The 22,788-nt window shown below is 42.0% G+C and overlaps 1 protein-coding gene across 1 annotated transcript in view; it reads right to left on the bottom strand.

Annotated features, from left to right (window-relative positions):
• The window catches only part of NPEPPS (aminopeptidase puromycin sensitive), a 74,129-nt gene that overhangs the window by 6,235 nt on the left and 45,106 nt on the right, over nucleotides 1-22,788 (bottom strand). Inside the window, exons 10-19 of the mRNA XM_081885573.1 lie at nucleotides 20,162-20,326; nucleotides 19,466-19,570; nucleotides 17,897-17,957; nucleotides 14,304-14,413; nucleotides 10,622-10,685; nucleotides 7,880-8,019; nucleotides 4,678-4,812; nucleotides 1,704-1,923; nucleotides 1,133-1,275; nucleotides 692-748 (exon numbers count right to left, since the gene is read on the bottom strand). Coding sequence (XP_081741699.1) covers nucleotides 692-748; nucleotides 1,133-1,275; nucleotides 1,704-1,923; nucleotides 4,678-4,812; nucleotides 7,880-8,019; nucleotides 10,622-10,685; nucleotides 14,304-14,413; nucleotides 17,897-17,957; nucleotides 19,466-19,570; nucleotides 20,162-20,326 — 1,200 coding nt within the window. The remainder of the gene's footprint in view (nucleotides 1-691; nucleotides 749-1,132; nucleotides 1,276-1,703; nucleotides 1,924-4,677; nucleotides 4,813-7,879; nucleotides 8,020-10,621; nucleotides 10,686-14,303; nucleotides 14,414-17,896; nucleotides 17,958-19,465; nucleotides 19,571-20,161; nucleotides 20,327-22,788) is intronic.

The following is a 22,788-nucleotide window of genomic DNA, read 5'->3' as shown; positions in this document are numbered from 1 at the left end:
CCTCTTGACACTGCAAAGCAATTTGCTCTCCCAGCACATGAACCACCTGTGGAAACAGTTGCTATGGAGTGTTTTGATGGTCACTGGAATTAATAGGTGACCAGAGGCCATTATAGCCCAAAGCACAATTTCCATGGAATGGGATGGGCCAGAATCCAGGGTAGTCTAAGCTACATTGCTCTATGGTTTTTAAGAAAATCAAAGCCGCCAAGAGAAAAATAACCATTTGGTTATGACGTGCAAGCTCTTTTTGTCAACTTCGTAGACATGATTACAGCTCTCCCAGGGACTTTGTGAATCTTCTAGGCTTTATATTTATTTGAATTTATGGTACTGATATCTTACCCATTTTGAAGGATTAATATTAATAGGACTAAATTCAAAAGAATCATTTCAATTTGTGTGCGCATACCTGTGTAACAAATGGGGCTTTTTAATCCCATTCATTTCAATGGGAGAGGTTCAAGAGCATTTAAAAATCTCTCCTGCTGAACTGAAGTGAGCATTATTAAGGGCAACTACTGTTCACATGGGACAGAACAAAAAAGAACACACTATCAAAATGCCAAATATTCAAAACACCTGTGCCCTTGATCATTAATGCATTACCGACCTGGGCTCATCACATTCATTTATAGATGGATTCTTCCCTGTATTTTTTCATGCACAGAAATGCAAAGAACACACTCACCTTTAGCATAGTGTCTAAGGTTGTACTGTCACCGTGCTTCAAAACAGTTACATATACCTGGAAAGAATGATTTTAAAATGATTAAAAATCAATTTCTCAAGGAGCACATTTACTACCATTCAGTTTTAAAGCATCCTCACTTTTAGATTTCACCCTGCTGCCCCTCCAAACTCTGCCTAGGAATTTCAGAAACCACTGGGAGTATATGAACTTGCCCCCATGCAATCAGTATATGTTCTGCTTCTACAATTAAAAACTTCTAAACAGATATATTTAGCAGCTGCTCAAGGAAACTTACTGGCCAACCATGCAGGAAACTTACATGGTTACTCAACACTGTATAAAAGACAGGATTTGTTTACAGGCAAGGGATGCAGAGGGTGGGGGTGGGGAGAGAATACAGATCCTTTAAGGAGAAAAGGATGTCTTAATGCAACCTACAGGACTTCTCAGATCAGCGGAGAGGATGTGCTTCCCTTCCACGTGGTCCTTAAACCGGCGCCGAGCTTCTTCCACAGTTGCCTTATGGCCGGCTTTTCCTAGCTTGCCCAGAACTAAACCCCTCAGAAGTGCATCTAGATGGCCTGATGAAAAAACAAGAAAATATGTTTATTTTTTAAAGGATTAACAGCATTTCTTACTGGAATTTTTTTTTGGGGGGGGGGCCCAAAATCTGAACTGAAAAGGACATAATATTATCAGTTCATCAAAAATCAGGGCTTGGAGTCAGGGCTTTGTTTGTGACCTGGCTTCTACAAAATGCTTCCTAGTCTTCCTAAACTCCAGCAATGGAGCTTTCATATACAACCTCAGGTGTGGTACAGGTGGGTGTGACTTTGGGAAAACATCCTTGTGAGCCAAATCAGGACCCCCTGCTGCACACAAATAAGCCGAAAGGCTGAAATGTTTCCCCACCACTGATGTAAGTCTCTGGGAGTCTATTCGGACACAGTGAAATTGGCAGGGCAAAGATTCATAGTGCTGAAATCTCACAGCAGAGAAACTTCCATACCCTCGCCAGGTCTGGGGTCCCAGCCCAGCTTCTCTCCTATGGGTGAAAATATATCACGGACGAACGCCTGGATCTCCTCATAGAAGTCTGTGTGGGACAAGAGAGTCGAGAGAATCCCCAGGTTACAGCTCAGGTCGCTCCATACGGTATAGTTGGGCTCATTCACAAATGCTTCCATGACTTTTAGAACCTCTACAGTGCTAATAATTCCAGCTCGGGCCTGAGAGAGGAAAAGAAACAAGTTACACTCATCTCCCAAACCAAAATGAATTAAGGCTTACCGCGAAGAAAGCTCTTTTGTGTTTCTTCCTCGTATCTGGAGACTGGATGTTGACTGCGCCTTTTGCAGGAGGCAGGGACAGAGAAAGGACAGCGCTACTTCACATGGGACTGGAATCAGTGTGTTTTAGTAGGGATACAGAGTTGGTTTCCAGCCATGTGACCAGCCTGGAAGACTAACCATGCCTTCTTTCTTTTGCAGGATATTTCATTCTCTAATTAAAACAATTGGTTCCCAGCTCAATATAATTTCACAGGGATCAAATCAAGCCCCTAAAAGGGGATATGAAAGAGGTTTAATACATTATGAAACAAATGTGAAAAGGGAAACAGAATTTTCTTCTGTCTCATAATTCTGCACTTTGTTGTCTCCTAATGAAATGGATCTGAAGTAGGTTCAGGACAGATGCAAGAATATAGCACTCAGAATTAGTTTATGCAATTTAGAACTCACAATTAGTTTATGAAATTTACCTCCAGCGAATGGTATTCTGGTCACTAGCTTAGATAGCATTAAAAAGAGATTAGACAGATTCATGAGAGATCTGGGAAACCAGGATTCATGAAGTTTGCTGGGTTACCTTGGGCCAGTCAGTCTCTCAGTCTAACCTAACTCACAGGATTCCTAGGATACCACAGGGGGGCCTGCCAAGAAGCAGCATCTAGCTGGGCACTACTGAATATAAGATGCTGGACTAGGCAGAGCTATCTTCCTCAACCCTGGCTCCTGGCTTTCCTTGCCCGTTTTGTCTTCCTACCGGATGGTCTTTTGGACGGAAACCCCAGCTGCTCCCTGCCCACAATGTGATCTTGGTGACAGATAACCCGCTGCTGGGCAATCTGTTCTGTAACACACACTCTCTCATTTGTCAGGAATTGGCTTGGCCTGTGTCAGAGGCACTGCTTAACTCTGTGAGGCAAGAGTGCCTAGGGTTCTAAAGCTTCTTAAGTATTTCTCAGTGAAATCAGTAATGGCACACAACCATCCTTAAACTACAACTTGTCCACCATTGCCAATGTTCCTCTGCAACAATAGGAAAAGGTAGAGAGGTAAGCTTGATGCAATGTGCCACTACGCCCCTAACACTAAAGTCTAGTGATAAAGTTGCACTTCTGCTGATTTCATGATGCTTTCAAGTCTCTAGCGGCTGAAAAAGATGCATTTATTATCATGTACAAATATTGGCTTCCTAACTAAACCGCCTCTATTTGTGCTGTCCAAACCCACTTTCTCAAGTCCTCTGACATGTAAAATGCTTCTAAAAGAAGTAGGTATTTCTCTCATTTGGACTGTTGTATGAAGGTGGTTCTTGCCATTTCTACTATCTCCAAACTTCAGTGTGAGTGAGCTTAGCTGGAGACCCTTCTTGCCAGAGGTCCTCACCCACGGCGATTTGTGAATGTTTGCAGCTAGTGAACTCAGTCCATAGAAGTGTGCTCACACTCACAAATCATTTAGGATTACTGCAAAGTTCAAAAGGCCCGAGCAGTGCTCTGTGTTAAGTGAGCACCCCAGAATCCTCTGTAAAACTATTTGTCAGCAGATAAATTTATGTGCAGGAAAAGGCTTAATGACTATGTAAGTTTAAAAAACGCTGGTTTAACTGGGAGACATTACACCCACCGAAGTAAATCACTCTTGCATTCTCTTTACCATTCTCAAATTTAAAAGGCATGTTACTTAAGAACCTACATTCTCTGTGCAGGACCCAATGGAACTTTTTGTTAAAATTAACCAGAATCAATCTATTCTGGTTTCTCAAGGGAAAACACAGCAAGGAGTCACCCACAGATTTGTTATGCAAATCCTTCCATTTCACACGCTTTCACATTACCCCCTCCCCCAAAACCAGGAGGTCAGGGTGTGTGGGGAACCTATGGCACTGACATGGCTGTGCTTATTTCACATATCTGCAACTGCTTGTATAAGGGCACAGTTTAGTACCAGGCACAAAATTCAGCACCAGCTCTTTCTACAAAGTAGCACTTGTAGCTGTAGCAAGCAGCTTCTAAATGCCAGGCACTGCTCAAGTGAGATCCCGAGAGACCCAAAGATCACAGAGTGAAGCTTCTGTGCTCTGTATACTAGCACCTCCCCACAAGCAGAAGCGGCAGAAAAAATAATGCAAAATTAGCCAAAACAAACATAGTGGCCAGGATTCAAAGAAACATGAAACCAGTCTCAGCACTTGGCTAACTGCTTTTGAAACTGAAGGGGATATCAAAAGCAGCTCAAGATACTACAAAGGAGTCACCTATTCAAAAAAGTAGAAAATAAAGTAAAATAAAATAAAGACTTGGCTTGCAGAATACCACTAAGCATAAATCAGGACCTTCCACTTGATAACTCATTTGCATGATTTATTCATGTTTCAGAATACTGGTTATCTAAGTTTAAACACATTGCTCAGGCTATTAGCTTAAAGTAAAATATTCTCTTGCAGGAAAACAGCATTATGACCAGCTGGGGCTACAGGGCCTTTGCTTGATCACGCTGAGGTGAAACTTTCACACCTCACTAACAAGATGCCAAATTCATTAACTGCAACTGTATGCTGTAGATGCTGTACCTCCAGAAATAGCACCTAACTTTGGGGAGACATTTCTACAACAACGGAAGCAATCTGCTGCCACAGGAAAAGTGGGGGGGGGGCGGGGGCAGGTTAATGAAGAGAGAAGACAGGCAATCACTTACCAAAGAAAAAAGATCATTCTGCAGCCCCAACCTGTCCACAGGGGGTAAGGAGAGGTCACGGATAGCTGGGAGCAAACTCTCCAGCATGTCAGAACTGTATTGTGTACGGTAAAACCCTACCGTTCCCAGGTTCAGCTGAAAATACAGAATGAAGAAATTCAGTCAGCAGCTTACAGAAGACAACCGAGAAACAAATCCACAGTCCCCAAATTACCCTTGACTGTATTTGAGTCAAACAGGGAGAACAGAACTAGGCAATTATTTTATATCACTGGTAGTACTTCATGCAGGAAGATAAATGAGAATTACCATCAACAGAAGGTCAGCTTTAACAGAGAAGAGTTTCAAAAAGAGAAGAGTTTAAAGTTCTTGTACTATCAAACTGACAATCAGAAAGATGGCTAGTTTTCCTTACTGGAAAGGACCATGTTTAGTTTGATTAGATTTGTGCATCACTTCTCTCATCAAAGAAAGTCCTGAAGTTTTATAGCCAGAGTGAAGAACCTCCAACTTAAAGGATAATCCTGGCCCACCAGGCTTCCCATTTGGGCTGTGAAGCCAAATTGGGCAAGCCATGTCCACCCACCCTAAACCTCCCGTCCTGCAGGTAAGAGCAGGGGCTTGGCCAAAGCCTGCTGGAGCCACTTTCAAACTGCCCGACAACCAGCTGGTTGCCAAGAGCCTTTCAAATACTGGGCAAAACAGGATTGCCCCAAAAAGGTGTGCGACCTTGCTTGGTCCAGGGAAAGGTTGTCCCAAGATACTGACATCCCAAACACTGCAAGGCTTTATAGGTCGAAACCAGCACTCTGAATTAGGCTTGGAAAGAAATGGCAGAGGATGCTCTTCCGACAACGCTCAGGGGATTCCTTTTACAAAGTGCTTGTAGTTGGAAGGCTCTCTTAGATCAAGATGCAATGCGCCACCTTCATGCAGACCACATTTTTGTCTTGTTTAAAGTGATTTTATTATTACAAGCACTTAATAGCCACATTAATATCCGAGTCACCTTTTGCAGACCCTTTAGCATGTCTACTACCAGCAGGTAGCTGTTATTGCTGTGCAAAACATAAAAGGTAAAGGTAAAGGTACCCCTGCCCATACGGGCCAGTCTTGACAGAATCTAGGGTTGTGCGCTCATCTCACTCTAGAGGCCGGGAGCCAGCGCTGTCCGCAGACACTTCCGGGTCACGTGGCCAGCGTGACGAAGCTGCTCTGGCAAACCGGCACCAGAGCAGCACACGGAACGCCATTTACCTTCCCGCTAGAAAGCGGTACCTATTTATCTACTTGCACTTAATTGTGCTTTCAAACTGCTAGGTGGGCAGGACCTGGGACCGAACGACGGGAGCTCACCCCGCTGCGGGGATTCGAACCGCCGACCATGCGATCGGCAAGTCCTAGGTGCTGAGGTTTTACCCACAGCGCCACCCGCGTCCCTGTGCAAAACATAGTGCCATTTTAATTTCTGTAGCGCTTTGCGCTGTAGAAAGCATATTGTGGTTCTTCTGACTGCAACACGCCTACAAGGCAGATCAGTGTGAGAGAGTGGTTTTCAACCAGTGTGCTGTGGCACCCTGGGGTGCCTTGAAGGATGGTCAGGGTGCTGCAAGCAACACTGGCCTCTGTCCCTTTTCATTCCATCCCTCCTCTGATGATCTCTCACGTCTCTGCCTCCCAAAGGCTTGCACAGCTGTTTGTTGCAGCAGCCCTGGCTATAAGATCCATAGGCGAATAGTGCCTCTGGGGCGGGCCAGGGGGTGCTTCCCAGCCCGGGCCCCTGTATGAGGAACCACCTCTCTATGGGGTGAGGCAGCTCAGAGACCAGGGACAGCAGCAGTGGCTGCCTGGAGGACTCCCAAGAAGAGAGGGCTGATGGAACACTCCACAAGAGGTGTTTGAAAAAGGGTGAGAGGCTGCCAGCTCTGCAAGCAAGGGGTGACATAACTGGGCTCCTGAGCACCACAGAGGTGCCGAAGAAAGGATGTAGTTGGTCAAGGGAGCCATGGATTCAAGAAGTTTGAAAACCTCTGGTGTGAGAGATCATTATTTTTGTATTGCTACAAGGTAAGAGGGGATTAGAAAGTCTGTGTCTTGGGCCCATGCTGAATAGTATGTACACATAATCATACTTGGTGCTGTTGGAGGATGCTGAAACATGCTTAGTTTGCTGCCCTCCAGGATGTGGGCGAATCACCTGGAAACAAAGGGACTGGAATGGCAAGCTTCAAAGCCAGAAATAATCAGCCTTGATAGCAAGTGACATTCATTCAGCAATTCCATTACCACTGTCCTTGTCCTATCTGCATATGTATATTAACTGTGCCAACATTCACCAAGTCTCAACAATCCTTTCCCAGCCTCTGACATCTTAGAGAAGGAACAGCTTAACAATCCAAAATTATAAACCAAAGCAACTTGCACGTTCATGGATATATCCTACGTTCGCAACATCTAACTTAAGTGAAGATTATGGACTCCTACTTCTGGAACTCCACCCAAGTAACGTGCCTGCCACCAAAAAGATTTTGAAGACATACTATGTTTCAACTTTTTTTGGTAATCCTCTTTGCAAAAGAAAAAAATTTGACTGCAAAAAAACCTCTCTCAATCAACATACTACATTTTATGAAGTAAGTAAAACTGGATTTTAAAATTATTTTGGTATGATTCCTGCTAGTTTTTTGGAATATTGGTTTCACAGCTGATTATTAGATTATTATTTTTTAATGATTTTGCTTATGCTGGGCTAAATGATGTTTTAACTGTTACTGCTAGCTGGCATTTTTGATATTATAATATATTAACTTTGCCCTCTTATATTTTAATGGAATTGTGATATGTGTTATATGTTTGTAAGCAACCTAGATAGAATGGCCTTAAAATCATTCAAATAATTAAATAAGCAAGCACCTCTTCTCTTCTGAAATCCACAATTAAAAATTAGTTCATATAGTATCTCTGATTTATAGCTACTTTTTCAGACAACAGCAGCTACTATAACTTTATCAGCCAGAAGGACTCAGGACACTTCCATAGTCCTGGTGTTTGGGTTGTGAGGCAGCACAACTTTAAGGTAATAAGACCATAACATGCTGCAAGACGATGCATCTTAGAGCACTGTGCTGGCCTATCAAGGTGCTGACCATGTTTCGACAATCTGCCAGGTTAATTCAGAAGACTGTCTTCCCTTTCTGCTCACCTTCACCCACTGCTCTGGCTTCACGTCTTTCAAAACCAACGTCAACTCGGGCTTGTCCATCAACACTTGCATTTTGGCATGGGTTGGGTCTTCACTTGTACAGATGCTGATGGGTATCATCCACAGAGGGTTACCATCCCCTATATGAAAAAAGAGAAGAATGCCTGACAGAACAAGGCATGGTATGGCAAACTGCCCGGCCCCACGGAAACACCCCTTTTGTAGCATTCAACTCACAGCTGCTCCAAGTCAGCACATTTATATAGTATCAATGCAATGATTCTGCAAAGGGAAAATATCTAAGTTCCTTTTTAAAAAATAAATAATAATAATAATCTGAAGAGCACTTTGGAGATCTACGACTTATATTTCAGAACAGTAGTTCTCAAGTTCAGCACTCCAGTTCAAATGAAATGATCGATTGACTTCCTGCAGACTGTAACCGAGGGAGAGATATGAGGGGCCATTCCATGGGCTCTGCTGACATGCTGGCTCCCTTCCTCATCTGTCACTTGGTAGCAGCCATTTCATCAGGCTGCAGCAGAGAGATGGGAAATGGCCACTCTGTTAGCTCTGCTGGGACAGCAACTCCATTTGGCTCCTCCACTCCCTGAGCTGTTCCCATTCCGGTGGGTCATTACAAGTACTATTATGAAACTAGGAATTGGTGTCAAAGTTTACTTATTTCCCTCTTTCCTCCTCATCCTTTTCCTTTATAGTGTTATGTCTTTTGAGTTATAAGACTGCTAGCAAGGACTGTCTTTTTCCAGTCACTTTGAAGGTGGAGGTGTCATTAAAAGCTAGCCACAAACTATTTATATGAAGAATTACTCCTTTAAACACACACATTTAGCCATATTGGGCTTGGGTTAGGCAGTGCAACACCTGCTAAAAGTCAGAACTGTGTGGTACCAGTTCAAGTGAGGCCTGCACCCTTTTAAGCAAGCCAGCTTGGAAAGCAAGGGTGCTCTGGTGCCAATGCATCAATGCTGCAACTGAATGGTTATCCTTTCACACATCCCAGATGGTTCTAATGTTTAGCTATTAAAAGTAACTCCACAGAAGGGAGACAAATGTGAGGAGGAAACATAGTATAGTTATATGTTTGTGTGAGAATGTGTGAAAATTTCTCAGGGCTGCTCTTGCCTCTGTCAACCTGAGCAAACAGCTGCTTAAGCAGAAGCACGGAAAGTTCGGTGCTATCCCACTGAGTTCATTTAGCAAGCTACTCCTGGGATTGGGAAAAGTATGAAACATTCCAATTCTTCATTACTTTCCTTTGAAAAATATTCATAAAGCTATTCAACCACCATGGTTTTCAAGCAATGAAAACTGCACAAAGAGCTTAGAAAATATATGCTCCTGCATAAACTCTACAAAACTATTCAATTCTGCTCATGAATGCTTAGATGAACTCTTACGTTCAGTCTGGTAATGAATATGAAAGAAATACTGTATTTTCAAGAGCAGCAAATAGAATGGTCATAGGAAGGAAATACATTGCTAGGAACAAATATGAGAGCTTAATCTGCTCAGCTTAGAAAAAGAAAGGTTGAACAGGGACATAATTACACTCCACAATAAAAAGGTAAGTAGAAATAGAAGCAGTTATAGATAGCTGCAGATATAAGGCTAAAAGCTGACTGTTAGCAAATATAATCTTGAAAGTCAATGAATGTTTTGAACTAGTGAGAGGTATGACGTTCTGGAACAGTGAAGATAGTTTAAGAGTATATAGTCATGCCTCCTTCACCGGATTGTCTGTAAGATAAGGTGGGTTCTCTTACTTCTCTTCTTGAAAGGGAGTACCACAATTAGCAACAGAATATTCTCTAAGTTCCTTCAGGTCTCTTTCAAACCCAGCGTCTGACTTATATTTGCCACCAGGAAAGTAATCTCTGCATCCTCACGTAGGAGGAGCCAGTGGCTTGTTTGCCTTTTTGTTATGTGCTTTCTCCTGGAACGCATGGTTTTACTGCTTGCATCAGTAATCCGGTGCTATTTGAAGAAGGGGTGGCTAACCCATGGCCCACCACATACTGGACTCCAGTTCCAATCAGTCCTAGCAGCATGGCCAATGGTCAGGGATAATGAGTTTTAGTACAGCAAAATATGGAAGTCCACTGGTTAGCTACTCCTGCACTAAAGGCTCCTTCCTGAAGTGGAGCTGTATCTTGATTACGTGCACTGATGACTCTGCCGTCCGGCACAGATAATGCTAAAAGCTTTTTTTTTTTTTTTGTCCTTTCTAACTGTGATAAATAAGCACTCAGATATCTACCAACTACATGCCTAACAAAGGCTAAATATGTGGTTTGTCAAATATGTGTGGCAACGGAGCAGCTGAGTGCAGTATCTGCAATATTGAATCCATTCTCCACTAGAGTTCCATGTGCAGGAGGAGGGGGAAACACTGTGTAAATCCATTTCTACTGCCTTCCAGAAATGTTCTGGATACACATAGGCACCGAGTACACATTGTAAAGAAAATTTAAAGGCAGATTACAATCTTCCTAGTTAAAACATGCAGACTGTAAGAAGGAAAATAATGAAAAACTAGAACTTCAGGCTTAGTAGTTCATTTTTATATATATAAAAAAGATCAAGTTATTTCAAACATCTAAATCCTAAAAAGGACACCTGCCTGCAGAAACTGACAGTGCAAGTGCTGTTTCCCAGAATGGTTGGTGTCACGTACAATATGGTGCGCTGCTTGGCTCCTGCTATTAGCCATCGCCTTACCACTATATGGTCCGCTGGCACAGAATTTCTTCTGGACTAGCTTCAACACTTTTTCATCTTCTCGCTGGAGTAGAGAACAAGAGGCAAGAATAGTATTCAAAGGTTTCAAATAAGATCATATGCCCAGAACCCATCCAGCTATGAAGGCCTCATTCCTTGAATTCACAGGCCACATTAGGCTGGTCAAATGTCCAACATGCTGAGCTGCTACTTCTTTCCCAATTCTCACCCCCCTCTGTTGTTGTCCTCGCATTCCCACATACCTTTTTTCTGTTGGTCCCAATGATCTCTGGTGCCCCAGTCACAGCTGCCATGTTTTCTTATGAGACTGTATTGTATCACATATAATATAGCATAACCAGGACTGGGTTATCAGTGGCTACAGGTTAAGTAGGACAAATGAGATTCTAGCAAGACAGATTAGGTAGTCTGGTTGCCTGGCAAAATGTGGCCCTGGCTCAAGCTGATCCATGGTTCAGTTTAACAAACTTAAATTCTACATCAGGCCTCAGGCCTTGAACATAAGAGGACATAATCAAATGCGTTTGGATGAGGGTCTCCAGTTAAATAACTATTCAAAGCCTCTCATGCAATGCTGCTAATAAGTCTTCAGGGATATAGAGGACCAAAATATAGACTTTTATGGCTGAATGGTTTTCACCACAAAAACTGAAGTTTCTATGCTTAACCACAACCATCCCGATGATTATTTGAGGAGTGAGTGTTGTGGCTTATAAATGAAGGCAACGACCTGAAAGATGGATATGGAAGAAAACATATCTGAGCACGCTGCTGAGTAACCAAAACCACTTCTCATCTGGAATTAGGGGGCAGTGCTCCCAAACCAGTAACTTAAGTGCCTTATAGCACCCTTCTTTTCAAATGAAGCAAATTTGCCACAATTGATAATTTATCATAATGTTGTACTATATGACTCTATGACTTTATGTTAAATTACAATTGTTTTAGAGGAAAGTCATACCAAAACTTGGATACTGCTTAGGTCTCAGTCCTTAAGAGCATGAGTCATGACACAGGAAGTTCCTGCTGCAAATCTCAGCCCAGCAATGAAATCACTGGAGAGCCTTATGAGGCACTTTTTCTGCCCCCAAAATAGCATTTGCAACATGGGACTTAAACTGGCTCCCTTTAGAGAGTTACGTCTAATGAATACATAAGTACTTGTACTTTGGAAAATGTTGTATAATGTCACATTAATTAAAAACGAATATGGATATTCTTCTAGTAAAGGTAAAGGGACCCCTGACCATTAGGTCCAGTTGTGGTCGACTGGGGTTGCGCGCTCATCTCACTTTATTGGCCGAGGGAGCCGACGTACAGCTTCCGGGTCATGTGGCCAGTGTGACTAAGCCGCATCTGGCGAACCAGAGCAGTGCACGGAAATGCCGTTTACCTTCCTGCCGGAGCGGTACCTATTTATCTACTTGCACTTTTGATGTGCTTTTGAACTGCTAGGTTGGCAGGAGCACGGACAGAGCAACAGGAGCTCACCCCGTTGTGGGGATTCGAACTGCCGACCTTCTGATCGGCAAGTCCTAGGCTCTGTGGTTTAACCCACCGTGCCACCCGCGTTCTTCTAGTGTTTAGAAAATTGAGGCTTGCTACACCATTTACATTTCCCATCTTCTTCCCACACCCGAGTCCTGTTTTCTCAACCCTCTCCCATAAATCCTGCCCTCTACTCTACTGCTTCATCCATTCTGCTTTTAGTTGCAGCTCCAAGTAACAATTTATGATAGTTTCCTTCCTGCATTTACAAGCTTGTTATTTTTGGTGGGGAAGACCCCAAACACAGACAAAAAAATCCTTATCTAAGATTTTGAAAGTTATCACAGCAATGCACTGTTAAAAACAGTCTGCTGCACAAAGCACTGGAGGAGCAAGGGCATTCTAGGAAAGCAACTCATTCATCTCACACCTTTAGCACCTGCTATTCTTCCTCAGAGGAATCAGATGCAGGGGTGGGGTGGGGCACAGGAGAAGCAGAATTAGGGACATTCTTCCAAATGGACTTCAGAATTTGGAGAATTGTCCACAAATGGAGAAACAGAATTTGTGTACAGCTTACAAATGGACTTCAATGGCAAGTCCAAATTAAGCAACAAACCATTTCAAGGCTGTACTGCCTAGACTCCCTTATTATAACTGCTTTCTAGAGAGCAGCAAAAATATTTCTCATCTGGCTCCCCCTCAACCTCATTCTAGATTTTGTGTTATTTAAATTGTTTTCATGTTTTATTTATAGACATCCTAGGACTGACAAGCAGGATAGAAATGTTTCAATGACTAAAATAATCTGTAGGAGCATTACTGGTTGTTTAATAAATTGGTGAGGCTCATTTGATATCAGGACAAAACTGACCTTTGGTATCATTGGCCCAGCCCTGTGGAATGTTCTCAATCAGCAGATGTATTCTTTATTTGCTGAAAAGTTTGCTGAAAACATTTCTTTGCCACCAGGCTTATGTGGACAATTTTAAAAAATTCTTTAATAATTAGCTGGTGATCTATTTTAATCTTTCTAAAAAATTGTATTTTATTGATTTTAAGTTACAAATAAATTAGATCTAAGAAAGAAGAAAATGGCTTAATTTTTATGTGTTTTTTATTGCAAATCGTTGCAAATCGCTTTGCTATTTTTAAATGAAATTACGGCATACAAGCATTTTAATAATTAAAAAATAAAGAACATCTCAGAATGAATTTGCCAACTTTGTAATCAGCAAGGGACTCTAGAGCTGAGGTTTTTGGTAATCCATGTAAACAGATGCACCAAATTGTATCAGTAGTTTTGATGCAGCATTCAGTGTTAGGAATTTAAGACTTTCTGGCTATGAAGGTAACTACTGAAAGTTCATGTGAGCAATGCTTAAGCAAGAGAAGGAGTAGCTGAATCCAGGTGTGAGGCTTCAGTACCCTGCATCTTCATTCCTCATTTGTTCCAGAAATAGAACACAAAAATATACAGTATTAGCTTGATTTGCACAATTTACCCATCATTGGATTTTTAAGTGCAGAGTATATAACCATCAGTATTCTCACCAATGTCTACACTAACTAATCAATTCAGTTGCTCCCACAAGTGATGCTAGGAAAATCTGCTTGCAAATCTGCTTTATTTGCATAATCTATCCAGTTTAGTCAACCATTCCAATTAGGAATACATTTTCTGCCTTTGCCATCTCTAAAATATCACAAATTTTATGAAGCCTTCAATATCACAGTAAGAACATGTAAATTCAATGTTTTTGAAATTTTGACTCATTTATTCAACTTAGATGCCGGTGACGTGTGAATGCACGTGTTGTGTTTGACAGAAAATGCGTAATTCAGGCATCAAGCTCAACCATGGTTCAGGAAGCGTAAGTACGGAATGGCATGATGTCTGCAATAACACACTACGGTTTGTGATCAAGTTAGAAAACTAGAGTTTCTAGTGTGTACACAAAATACTATTCAAGCTAACTAAGGTTTGGTATAATATTTGAACTGACAAGCCAGAAGTTACAGCTGCTTTTCCAGAGGGCCCTTTCCAATACAGAAATGGGAGTGACGAGCAGATGGAAAACAAACTGGGATTTGTGTCTATGTTTGAAAGCGCAATCATTTTGCATGTTGTCTCAACTGAGCCACTATAAAAGTAAGAAAGTAATATACCTACCTGTTCTGCCTCCACATAAACAAGTGGAAACCCCATTTGCTTGGTCCATGTATTCATCACAGCAGCAATAGGTTTACCACTCGATTGTTCCAGGCTTTCCCAAAGATCCTCTGTGGAAGGGGGAAAAAACTCACATGAAAATGCTCCCCCAGCTAGTAAGCAGCTGCAGTTTCATTAATACCAACACACAATTCTCTACAATTCTACTGCTGTTAATAATTTTAAAATAATTTTAATGCAAAGAGTAATTTCCAAACAATTTGTTCACAGCTCCAACAAATTATTTTGATAAGGCAAGCAGCCATTACTCCCATGAAACCAATGGGGGGAAAGGGAGTGAAACCCTACAGGGGGATTTGCTTCCCTTGTCCAACTCTTCCTAACCACCAATCTACATACAGCTGCAGCATCAGGACCCTCTCAACTCAATGCTGCTGCCACTTTCAAACCTCCTACTTGGAGCCAGTGAGAATACCCCCGAAATAAAAGTTATCATTACAGCAATGCAAATGTCTTTGGTATCACAGTTTTAAGCTATGACAGCACCCCAAATTACTAGGCCCATGTTTTCTAGGGATGTGCACTTAGAAAAAATGTTTTGCTTTCCACTCATTATTGTCTCAACACTTTGACTTCACCCCAGTAGGCTCGCTCCTCCATTGTCTTCTGAGACAGACTGATGCTAACAATGATTGTCTCATTTCCTTTGTTTCATTCATTTCTCCTTTGTTACGGTTCTACACTGACTGCAGTGCTGATCCAGCCTGTTTTCTGGTGCCTCCATTTCTTAAATGAAACCCAAATATCATGAAAACTGCAGGTGCTTTACACAGATTGCAAAAAGGGTTCCCAAAAGCTATTATGGGGTGCCATTCTTCAAGCTTCCCAGTGCTTTATGCTTCAGACTGGACAGTTTTCATGTCTTGCCACTTTTAAAAGACTCCAGGATTACCTCATCCCTGGCCTCCTACAGAATATTCCCTTGATACATCCTTTGCTAAGCAATGTAATGCCCTGTGCACACTGATCTCAGGGTCTTCTCCACATGGTTTCTGGCTGCTCCAGAGGCAGGAAAAATAGGCTGGCTCAAATCCAGTGGCTCCCTCTTGTAGTCCTGATGAAGTCAGCACTTTGCACGTGGTAAAAACAAAGGTTCTGGATTGGACCTATAAAAAGGCGCACAGTCCGTGCAGTGTGCTGAGCAACTATTAGGAGAATTGCCTGCAGGTTGGAGATTCACTGGCTTCCCAATTCTCCCAGTTAGAAGCTGCCCAAGGGGAATGGATTGCACTGCCCTGTTTCCCTTCCTTTAAAGGGGGGTGGGCAAGAGGGAGGTGAAATCCAAGAAGGGGTTGAAAAGAGGGAAGTAATCAATGTACCCTGAAACAGTCCAAGGAAGAAGTAATGGGGGGCGGGGACCAGTTAAATTGTAGGAAAAAAACCAGAAAATTCAATCCAAGAAAAGAAAAGAAAAGAAAAGAAAAGGAAGTAGTTAAAAAACAACAACAACCCACATGTTCCACTCACTGAATTTGTTCAGTGCTGAAGGCAGGGATGGTCTGGAAACTATGGGATGCCTCCTCCCCGCAAGATAGCATTGACACATGATCCTGCCTGATCAATCAGAGGAAGAGCATCCCAGCATAAAGGCTGTCCTCCAGGAGCCTCTGGGGAATTAAAGAATTTTGCTTCTCCCATTCAGTTTTGTACTTTTCATTCATTTCTCTCAAGAGATTAATTAGGAAGTAATGGTTTTGTTTTAAATTTCTTTTAGAAATGAATACACACTTGTACTAGGATGGATCTGGCTATTGCTTTGGTTTTTTTATTTAAAATGTATCTATATCCCTACGCACTGAAGTTACATATAGAGGTTCACAACAATTAAAACAATATAAAATCTGAATTAAAAAGCAAATGTAACACTGAAAATAAAACAGCAAAGCAGCAGTTAATTCCCATAGGCCAACTGAAACTGAAATACATTTGCATATTTCTGCATCTGCAGACAGCAGAGTTATGACCAGTTAAGCCTGCACTGATCAATGCATTATATGTTAACATGGGTCTTAAAAACTGTCAGGAGTCCCACAAAATCCAGAACATCTCGTATGGGTTCTGAAGTGCATCAGAAATCTCTTCTCAGTCCTGTCTTTCTGACTGCCAGTGACATTCTGGAATTATTTGGCTGTTCAGTGTTCATTGATGCAGGTCTGTCAGCAAGAAAATAGGCTGCTGCCAGGCTGCTTCGCAGCTTGTGCCAGGAATTCTTTGAGTATGCTTCTTCCTGATCTCACTTGGGCTTCTCATTTGTTTCTCTTTGTCCCTTCTGTGAGCTTACATTCTGAGGCGGTTTGTGTGCCCAGGCTTCATTTCTGTTTCCCTGCCTACTCCCATCGTTCCACTCTGGCTTCCCTAATCCCAATTCTGTCCAAGCAGCTAGGCTGCTTGTGTTCTAGCAAGTTCCTGAGAAATCGGAAACTGTCTGCAATGTACGGGTATGACTTGTCAATGCACAAAAGGAACAACTCAGATCTGTTAGGGAAAGCGCAAGTTCAAGCTGACGACATTTAAACACTTAGTTAAGTACTTAAATTCCACTTATTTCAAGAGAATGTAGCTATGTGCTTCAGTTCTCTGTGCTGTAGCCAATATATTTCCCAAGGGAGTGGGAAATTACTGAAATGTTGCAAAAAAAGAACTGGCTTTGAGTTGCCATACACCTGCCAGTTACATTCTGATGGAAAATAACTGCTGACAGAACTTCCTCCTCTCCCCCCACAAATCCTTTTGCTTAAAGAGAAGCTGGAATGCAAAGAGCCACACAACTTGTTTGCAACACCCAATTGAGTTTTGGATTTGCCTTGTTAGAAGGAGAAGACTCCGTCCCCCAGGGGAATCTACTTTTGAAATGGGAGGGGACTTTGAAACGACAATTTGTGATATGGCTTGAGGGTCTGCTGTTCAGGGAAAGCTCCCTTTAAATAATATCAAGTGCTTGAGCAAGTCAAAAGCTGCTCTTCAGATTGATGGCCAGAAACACTACTGAATACTTGGAACAGCAACCCGAAAAAGTATCAATAGGGTGCAATCCCTCCCTTGGCAGAGAGGTATAGTTCCAGCTCTCTGTTCTGTACAGCACCAACCATATGACTGTATTACATATATTAAGAGCAGTAAAAGCAAAATGAGCTTCTTTCCATTCCATCGTCTATTATTGATTTTCAGACATTTAATTCATGTATGAACATTTGGGGAGTGGGGGTTAGCAGAGCAATTAACAGAAGATCAGCTTGCATCTGGGTCAGGAAATAAACAAGCCACGTTTCCAATTCAGAATCTGACCTGGGTTTTCCCCAAAGTAAATTTAGCCTATTACTACTGCAAATTTCCAGATGGTCAGAGAAAAGTATTGTGAGAAGGATCACACACTCATACAGATTTAGTCTGATAGGAAACACTTTGCTGGTGAACTTCCCTGCATTTCAGGCAGAAAAAAATTATCACTGGGGGGTGCAACTTCTCTGTGTAATGGAATTTTCTGGGGACAAGGGGACAACAAAAGAGAGAGTATAAACACAACAGCGAATTACCTGTAGCTGCATTCTTATGTTGAAACTTGGTAAGGTAGAGGTGCATTCCTTTCCGGAAGTCCTGTGAATGTAATATTTTTATTTTGTTAATATAAACAACTTCAAAATTAGCTTATCACTGGATGGGACTGGAATGTAATGTGTTGTTTTCCACCAAACTATTTATCCTTTTCATGAGCTAACAGGTTTTTTTTTGGCAAACCCAGATTAAATTTGTGCACCATCCTTGCACTCTTCTAGTAGCAGGCAGTCCCTTAAAATTGGCATATTGCTGAGGAACAGAGCCACAAGCTTCTGCAACAGAAATTCACTACTTAATTTAAGAGTGCTGGAACATGTGACACTAAATAATGTGACTTTTAGATAGGCTTTGAGCCTCTACACTATTAAGTCCCAATACCAATTTTTGGCTCCTTCCAATCCTGTGGCAAGTCCTAACCACTTTAACTTAACCTCTCTGCTGCTCACAGATATTTTGTGCTGTTTGCAACCATTTTGATACATTAATGGTTGAAAGCCAGTTGAAAAGCATTCAAAAAACATTTCAAAACGTTTTAAACATTAGTTGAAAAATAAGGAACCTTGAAATTGCAAAGTCCACTAGGGCACTTAAATGGATAGTCTGATTAAAATCAGTATGGAAAAACTTTATCTGCTTTCCATTTCATACTATAATAATTATTCTTTCACTGCAAAATGCATTTACAAATATGTCTTTTAAAGTGGTTAATTTCAGAAGAGCCATATGTGAGCAGCTTTTTGGAATACTGAATTAAGGAAGATTAAAACAGTGTTAACAAAGCAGTTTCAATATCATTTTAATGATTAAAAATGACAAAATTGAAAAGCATGAAGTCTGGTATTGACTTAGAATTCAAATCATACATACTACGCTATAAAAAACAAGAGGCGTGGACAGCAGGTGAATGCAGGGTGCCTATTTACATAACATGTAAAATTGTGACTTGCTCTTGTGCCCCACGTGTTGATTCTACACATCAGAGAATTTTGGGAACCGACCCAAATCCAATTCTGGGAACCAACCAGATCTTCCCAAAAGTGATTGAGAGTAAGAATTTCAGCTTAAGGCAAATAAAGATCCTGGGTTGCGTCCAGATGTATGGAGCATATTTAATATAAATAAGGGTCACAATTAGCCACTATAGAGTAATGGAACCAACATTGAATCATAGAATTGTAGAGTTGGAAGGGATCCCAAGGGTCATCTAGTCCAACCCCCTGCAATGCAGGAATCTCAGCTACAGCATCCATGACAGATGGCCATCCAACCTCTGCTTAAAAAGCTCCAAGGAAGGAGAGAGATATACAGAGATAGGATCTGAATGTCAGATGCTAAAGACAAAGATAAGGAGAAGGCCACCACTTTCATGTTTTGCTGCTCAACTCCCAGAGGTATCTGGTTGTGCAGCTGCTGGAAACAGAAAGCTGGACTAAATGGACCTTTGCTTGATCCACCAAGCTCCTCACCACACAACCCTTTCTACATAAAAGAACACAGGACATCCACAGTTATCCTAGATGTCAGTGGCAGTAAAGTTATAGATTTACCTCATCCCCAACGTAGTCATGTAGCATTCGAATTACTGACGCACCCTTGCTGTAAGAGATTGCATCAAATATTTCATCTACTTCAGATGGATGGCCCACATTGACCTGGGGTGAGAAAGGCAACAAGGCATCAGAAGAGACCACATTTGACTTGCATCTCCAGTTACAGATATACGAAGCAGTGTTAAGGTAACTACCGTATTTTTCGCTCCATAAGGTGCACTGGACCATAAGGCACACCTAGTTTTTAGGGGGGGAAATCAAGAAAAAAAATCTTGCTCTCCCGGCTTCAGCAAAAGGTTCCCGCTGCACTCCAAAGGCTCCAGGCAGCTATCCCTGAAGCCTGGAGAGCAAGAGGGGTCAGTGCTCACTGACCCCTCTCGCTCTCCAGGCTTCAGCGAAAGCAATGCGTAGCTTCCGGAGCGCGGAGGGAGCGCTCCCTCTGCGATTTGGAGGCTTCGCATTGCTATCGCTGAAGCCGAGGAGCCTGCATTCGCTCCATAGGAATTTTTGGAATGGAAACAGTGCGCCCTATAGAGTGAAAAATACGGTAAATCATTTAGTCTCTAAGATAAAGCATTCTTGGTTGCTTTCCTCCAGCGCCCCAGCCCGTTATCAGAGGAAGAATTTCTAACAATGAGAGAGCATGCGACAAAGCACATGCAAACTCCACTGATTGCAGCAGTTGGCACTCACTTCAATAGGGTGACTGTTGTCTAAGGCATCCAGCTCCTGAGCTCGTGTGTAATCAGCAGAAACAAATTGTGTCCAGATATCGTATTCTGGAAAACAATGGTCCACACAGAGGTACTCAATCCAGGATGCAAAGCCCTCATTGAGCCATAGATGGGTCCACCATTCCTACGAAGAATTGAGAAAATTGCTGATACTAAAAGCAGAGCATCAAGATAAAAGGACAAGGAGTTGCCATTGGTCTCTGAGATCTCAGGTCTCCATCACTGAAACCTCTGATACTCTTAGAGATGTGGAACTCCTTGCTAACAGGTACAAACATTGTGCAATTCTGTGTACGAGGAGAAAAAACACAGAACTCGGCATTCTATAAAATAATGTCTTTACAAAGCAAGTTTCTAGTCCCCACACCTTAAAAACTAGGAAGACAACGCTTGATGAAATCTCAGTAGCAGCCCGGGGGGGGGGGGGGAGAGATGGCTGCAGTATTGTGGGGAATAAATCAAATGGGAACATTCTCTATCAGCCACTGAAGGAATGCCTTTGTTTAGTAGGCTAAGATTTTTAACAGAAATGGGAAACACAATACAAGTGAAAGCTGCAACACAGTAACTGTTCTCTGTGCAGAATGAAATGTATCAAGTAAGAATGAACCCCACCAGTGGATAAGAAATAACTAACTGAATTCTAGATAAACTCAATCTGAATTTGATGTTGGGGTGGGGGGGGGGGGTGAACAGAAATTCCCAACTCTATCGCAGCTTCAAGTAGATCAGGTTTCAAGGTAAAGTTCTAGGGCTTCAATGCTCAGAAGCATTACCAGGATTAATGCAAGTGAGGACAATGATGAAATCCACTCTAACCACACTTTTCAATTCCCCCCCCCCTCCCACCACTTAGAAAATATTCTCCTTTTACACATTTTTGTGGTCTTTGAAAGTTTCATCTAGGCAGTCAGTCAGCCGAATGCAGGCCTGCAAGGCAAACTGAGCCACGTAGCAATAATTGCTGGTCACGTGATTTGCAGCTGAAGGGAAGAGGGTTAAAAAATCCTGCCTTACCACCCCCTTAGCACCCTCCAACTTCAATGTTTAATGTGTTGTCTTTCAAACCTATGTTCACAGATACTAGAAATGAGCTTTTTATTTTTTATTTAAAAAAAAAAACCAGCTGAAATTCTCAGAATAGGCAGCCTCCCATGCAGACCAGGGCAAGACCTACTTATCTTTAAAAAAACCTGTCCCATCTTATGGTCTTAAACCAGTCTCTAGATGAACTTTATGCATGTATAATTCAGAATGCTGGTTTATAGAACCCAGACAAATTTCTGTGCTTTGCACAGTGGCAGTACTGTAGCCCGTGAGGTTAATCTGATGCGTGATTGTTGCTAATTGGGGATACAGAGTCAGTTAGGGGGTGGAGAAAAATAGATTTACTTATTTTTTAAGAGGCATAATTGAAAGAATGGAAAAGAAGACAATGCAAGACATTTGTCCGCAAAATCGAAAATAGACATTACAATAATACTTGCTTGATTAATGTGGTATGAACATTGAATCTCACAAGCTAAGAAGTGGTGCATAGGTAAAGGTAAAGGTACCCCTGCCCGTCCGCCATGTTGCATACACTATTCCAAATAGAGACAGGATAAAGTGTGAACTGCATGAGCCATGTGCACTATTGTTAGGCGCACAGTGCATGAAAATCTACCAGTGCAGTCACATTCTCAAGTACAATTGAGAATCTTTGCAACCGTAATGGGAAAGAAGAATGCAGAAGTTTTATTTAGGGATTGAGAACCAATAGAATTATTGGCCAACATCTCATGCCTTTTCAGTAAAAATAATCTCATTAGCTCAGGACTGTGGTGCCTGCTGAAGTCTAACACTAGCACACCAAGTGTGATGGAACCATTTCTTTCTGTGGAAAGTGTCTGTGCTTATCACCAGCTAGCCATGCCAGACATGCAAGCAAAAATAGTGTATTGAACTCATGCAAAGAGAAAGAAAAGTTGGCACACAAGTTGCTGGGCGTTGTTTTTTTGTTTTTTGTTTTTTTAAAGGGGGGGGGAACTACTTTGATTTGATAAATGGATTTGAAAAGCCCATAGAGTCAGGTGAATACTGCTGCATGCTTTGGTACGGCTGGGTTTATTGAAAAGGTCAGCTCTCTCCAGAGTCCCTCCTTCATTTCATAGAAGAGCTGGTTAGTCACACAAAGCTGCCTCTGCCATGTTTCCAACTGCCCTGGTGGCATGTCAACTACTAAAAATATGCCACTGGTTTTGTGAATAATGTTTTTCCATTTCAACAAGTTCTACTGTAGCAACAGAGAGGTCATGTGACAAAGGAGGAAAGGTGGCCTTGCCAGTAATGAAGGGGCGGGGGGGAATGACATACAAAAAATTAAACTGAAAAGAAAAGAGGTTAAACTTTCCTCTCATTTGCAAGCAAAGTTATCTTGTGGGCACTGATTATGGAGACATTAGGAGGAAAAGAAAGCTATTCCCCTAGATCTTAAGGCAGGGACTGAGAACCTTTATCCCTCCAAATATTGAACTACAAATCTCATCAACCTGGCCATGGTGAATGACGCTGATGGAGTTGGGAGTCCAAACAATATAAATAAAT

The sequence above is a fragment of the Podarcis melisellensis genome (assembly GCF_964234715.1).
Source record: "Podarcis melisellensis genome assembly, chromosome: 13".
Lineage (NCBI taxonomy): Eukaryota > Metazoa > Chordata > Lepidosauria > Squamata > Lacertidae > Podarcis > Podarcis melisellensis.
This window is presented reverse-complemented; position numbering and strand designations above follow the sequence as displayed.